Here is a 5,000-nt window from a genome sequence, read left to right on the forward strand (position 1 = left end):
CTATGAAAAAGATACTAAAATAATCCTACTTGGACTTCACCTGCCCTCCTACTTGTGCAAGTCACGGAATGACATGAGAGAGGACTTTCTTCAGCAGTGGAGTCGAAATGGCTGACTCCTTGATAGGTTGACGAGTAAAAAGATAAATCTTTGAAAGCAAGTCGGACTGTTCTCTATGTCCAAGATGGCACGAAGTGTTACAAGGGATACTCAGTGACCAGGTACTTATGACACTAGCAGTCCTTGACACTATCTTTTGCCTACCTCAGACGGGTAACAACCAGTGCAGCTGTGGCGAATGTGTCGCTTTGACATCTTAACGAGTCTTATTGAAGGCGATGCCCGGAGCAACATTTTCTTCATCGCTTTTGTTATCGAGTTTGGACAAATTTAGGTTTAAGAAGGAAATAAGCAAGAACTGGTATACCAATAGAGTGGTTAACGAATGGAATAGACTTAGTAACCATGTAGTGAGCGCTGAAGCAATTTATTGTTTCAGAAAATGAGATAAATCTACAGATGGGGATGACAAGTGGTAAAGGACATGGAACTGCTTAGTGTAGGCTTTATGCTCTCTTGCACTCTCCTCCATTCTTATGTTTTTATGTCCTTCTTATGAGCTCACATTCTCTAGCCCCTCACTCCCTTCCTTTTTTCCTCATGAATGTGATCAGCTTTTTGTGCGTAGTCGTCCCTCAGTCCACCTCCCTCCGTACCGTGTGTTATATTTTCTATTCTATTCTGGTCATCACCTGGTTATTCTATTCATTTCCGTGGCAGCCCCTTGGTATCTAATAGGCTATGGCTTATCTCGATTAAACTCTTCCATTGCGGGTGGCTCTTTTCCTTTTGATATGACTACCGTTGGGCTATTTTACTCATCTCAGTGGCACCCCATAGGTAGTACAAGTCTTGAACACTTCCTTCGTGTCTTTCCATATTTTGCGTTCACTTCTGAAGGAAATCGTTTTTATCATCGGTTCGAAATGCCCTTAATTCTTCCATTGCGTCCAATCGGGTCTGTAAGGTTCACTCAATAATATTCAAATTTACTTTCTTTTGCTTGATTGTTTTGTTCAACGTATTCTCTTGGCAGCTGATCAGATTTTTCCATCTAATCCTATTTGATAAACATGAGGTACGTAATTTTTGTTCGATTTGTATTTCCAATGTCTAGAAAACTTTGTATCATATATTGTACAGGAACATTTGTTTCTGTTTATCTGTTTACTTATTTATTTCTTTACATCTACGTTTTCATTTATTCATTGACTTATCTATTTATTATTATTTTCTACATTCAAATTAACTTGAGTAATTTGATACATCTCCATGATGGAGAGCATCTTCATCTTAGCTAAACTGATTAGGTTAGTTGTGATTAATTCAGGTTAGGGATTAATTAGATGCAGAATAGTTGGATGAGATTAGATTAGATTAAATTAGTTTTGTGGCAAATCTTGATTGTTTTCTTGTTTGTATTTATGCACGTGTGTGTGTGTGTGTGTGTGTGTGTGTGTGTGTGTGTGTGTGTGTGTGTGTGTGTGTGTGTGTGTGTGTGTGTTTGTGTGTGTGAGTTTACTGCAGACAAACTTTCTCTTGATATTTTCCCAGTTCTAAGTTTCTGAACTTGTCTGTCAACCTCTTCGTTGTTTCTTTACTCAACAATCGATTACCTATCGCTTCTTTCATCGATAGCTTTTGCTTCCGGATGTCCAACAGATTCCCACTACGTAATTCATTTCCCTTCAACTCCCTCACCACCATTAACATATCTACCTATCTTATTTACATATTTTATATCTTTATCTCTGTCTTTATCTATTTTACTTCGAATGTTTTGGAAGGAAATTAAAAGAGGAAGGGAATGTGAATCAAGTAGAGAAGAAAAGGTAAAAGGTGCAGATGGAGAGATGATAATGAAAACGATGGCAGAAAGAGGAAGATGGGCAGAGTATTTTAGGGAGTTGTTAGATGTGAAGGAGGACAGGAAGGGAAAGGTAGTTGTAGTAGGAAGCGCTAAGAAAATAACAGTGATGAATGAGGAAAATGGAGGAGAAATGAGGAAAGATGAGGCGAAAACAATTACTAAAATGATGAGAGCAGGGATAGCACCTGGGTTAGATGAATATCATGTGGAGTGCCTAAAAAAGGGAGGTAGAGTGATGGTGAGCTGGCTGGTGAGGTTGTTTAATGTTTGTCTAAAAGAGGGTAGAGTCTATGAGGACTGAAGGAGTGCCTGTATAGTTCCGATTTACAAGGGAAAAGGGGGCAAATGTGAGTGTAGTAGTTTCAGAGGGATCAGTTTGTTGAGTGTAGTTGGGAAGGCTTATGGGAGGGTGTTGATTGAGAGGATTAGGAGAGGAACAGAGGGAGTAATTGGTGAGGAACAGTGTGGGTTTAAGACAGGTAGGGGTTGCATGAATCAGGTTTTTGTGGTGAGGCAGATATGTGAAAAAGTTTTAGGGAAATGTAAAGATATTTTTTTTTGCCTTTATGGATTTGGAAAAGGGTAGACAGAAAGGCACTGTGGGAGGTGTTGCAGATATATGGGATAGGAGGAAAGCTGTTATGAGCAGTCAAGAGTTTTTACGACAGTAGTAGAGCCTGTGTTAGAATTAGAAATAGAAATGGAGAAAGTGAGTGGGTTAAGGTAAAGGTGGGACTTCGTCAGGGATGTGTTATGTCGCCTTGGCTGTTCAATTTATACATGGATGGGGTGGTGCGAAAAGTAAACGCAAAGGTAATGGATCGGGGATTGGAGATGGTTAAAGAAAATGGAGAAAAATGTGAGATAAGCCAGTTGTTGTTTGCTGGCGACACTGCACTTGTAGCAGGATCAGAGGAGGGATCAAGGATGTTAGTAACGGATTTTGGGAAAGTGTGCGCAAGAAGGAAGTTGAAGATAAATGTGGGTTAAAGGTGATGAGATGTACAAGGGGAGAGGAGGGCAGCAAATTGGAAGTGAGTATTAAATGAGAGAGACTGGAGGAAATGGATAGCTTTAGATACTTGGGTATAAATGTAGTGGGAAAGGGAAGGGTGGAGGTGGAGGTAGAATGTAGATTGAGAGAAGCAAGTAATACTTTGGTGGATTAAAAAGTGTAATGAGGAATAGACATTTGGAATTGGATACTGTGAGGAGATTGTATGCTGACAGCACTGCGTGGGGCAGAAATGTGGAACATAAGAAAGGAAGAGAGGAGGAGTTTAAATGTATTTGGGATGAAATGCCTGAGAAGTATGACACGGGTTACTAGGCTGAGGAGAAGAGCGGGGGTGGAAAGGGACTTGGTAGATAAGGCTGAAGAAAGAGTATTGGGATGGTTTGGACACATGGGAAGAATGAGTTAAGAAAGATTAATAAAAGAGGTGTGGAAGGCAGAGGTGAAGAGAGTGAACATGAGGGGGCGACCAAGGATGAGATGGATAGATGGGGATAAAAGGGGCATTGGGAAAGAGGGGAACGTGTGTTGAGGAAGGAATGGAAAAAGACAGAAAATGGAGGTGAGTGGAGAATGTGTATGGATGATGCTGTGATGCATAGAAGGGAGCGGGTGGGGAGTGGAGGTGGGGGAGTATGCGTGAATGATATTTTGAAACTGCCCGAAGGGATTTCTCCCCGTCCTCTCTCTTTTTCTGTATGAGGGGACGGACAGGGTGGGTCGCCGACTAAATGAAGCGGCCTTGCTGTGGATGTACTGTGTCTTGCTACATTGCTTCTTACCCAGGGCAGTGGGTGAGATGCAGAGATGACCCGTCATCCAGGAGGAGCCAATAAAAGAGGGAGGAAGGGCTGGTGAGTTGGGAGTGGAATATATGGAGATGAAATAGGTGGAAGTGGATTTATGCCTTTGGCTTTGGCTACCTCCCTTGTAAGGGGGAAAAAGTTCTTGGTATATGTATGTATGTACAGGTATGTACGTCGAGTGCCGTGCTGTTGGGGTCAAAGGTGATAGCACTATCTGGAATGACCCTAGAATTATGACATACGACTTTACATATTTTGTTCTGAATTTAATCATATAATAATACCTAGCTCTTAGAAATATCCAATTTTCAAGACTACGAACTCTGGCAATTTTGTATATTCTATAATGATGTGTTTACTGGTAATGCATACGAGTAACTGTTCTCTTTTTTGATAGTCACCGGTGCCTATTTTACAAATTGATTCATAAACTTGTCTTCTTCTAAACAGCACTCAAGTAAATCACACCATTTTTCATAACAAAAGCAACCTTACTTAGATATGCAGGGTAATCCACTTTTTTATGCAAATACGATATCTAACTGTTATTGTACCTACATGTCTACATTTTAGCAAATCGTCTTTTACAACTGTTTGTCATATCACCATATTTCCTTTCAGAATATTTATCATAATGCTTTGATGCCTTTGCAGTATATCTGCTCTTTGTGCCTCTCTCCATGTCGTCTCCTTTCGTCATTCCTCCCTTGAATCACACGTGCACGGAACCAACGCCCGCAGTTTCAGTCACCAACTCAACCAAACGGTAAACAACTACTAAGGTGATTTTTATTCCTTTTTCCTTTTTCAATGTAAGTCTTAAATTCAGTGCATGAAGACTGGGGCATGATCACTAACACGCTCACAGGCACACGCACACACATATATACACGGCTCGGTGACGGATTGGTAAAGCACTGGCCTCACAAGCCAGAGAACCGGGGTTCGATTCCCCGGCCGGGCGGAGATAAGTTGGGTTTGTCTCCTTTCACGTGTAACCCCTGTTCACCTAGCAGTGAGTAGGTACGGGACGTTAGTCAAGGAGTTGTGACCTTGCTGTCCCGGTGTGTGGTGTGTGAGTGGTCTCAGACCTACCCAGAGATCGGCAAATAATGAGCTCTGAGCTCACTGCCGTAGGGTGATGTCTGGCTGTCTCGACAGAGACTGCAGCAGATCCGAGGTGAATACATGTGCGAATCTCCTAAGGTTGTCCGAGAGGCATCGAGAGGAAATGAGGAAGTTTAGGGAA

The 5,000-nt window shown here is 41.7% G+C and overlaps 1 protein-coding gene across 1 annotated transcript in view; it reads left to right on the plus strand.

Annotated features, from left to right (window-relative positions):
- LOC143025936 (solute carrier family 22 member 20-like) overlaps positions 1-5,000 on the plus strand; it is a 29,482-nt gene that overhangs the window by 9,809 nt on the left and 14,673 nt on the right. Inside the window, exon 3 of the mRNA XM_076185916.1 lies at positions 4,406-4,517. Coding sequence (XP_076042031.1) covers positions 4,406-4,517 — 112 coding nt within the window. The remainder of the gene's footprint in view (positions 1-4,405; positions 4,518-5,000) is intronic.

This window comes from Oratosquilla oratoria, chromosome 6 (genome assembly GCF_046742065.1).
Source record: "Oratosquilla oratoria isolate Oo_2021 chromosome 6, ASM4674206v1, whole genome shotgun sequence".
In the NCBI taxonomy this organism is placed as follows: domain Eukaryota; kingdom Metazoa; phylum Arthropoda; class Malacostraca; order Stomatopoda; family Squillidae; genus Oratosquilla; species Oratosquilla oratoria.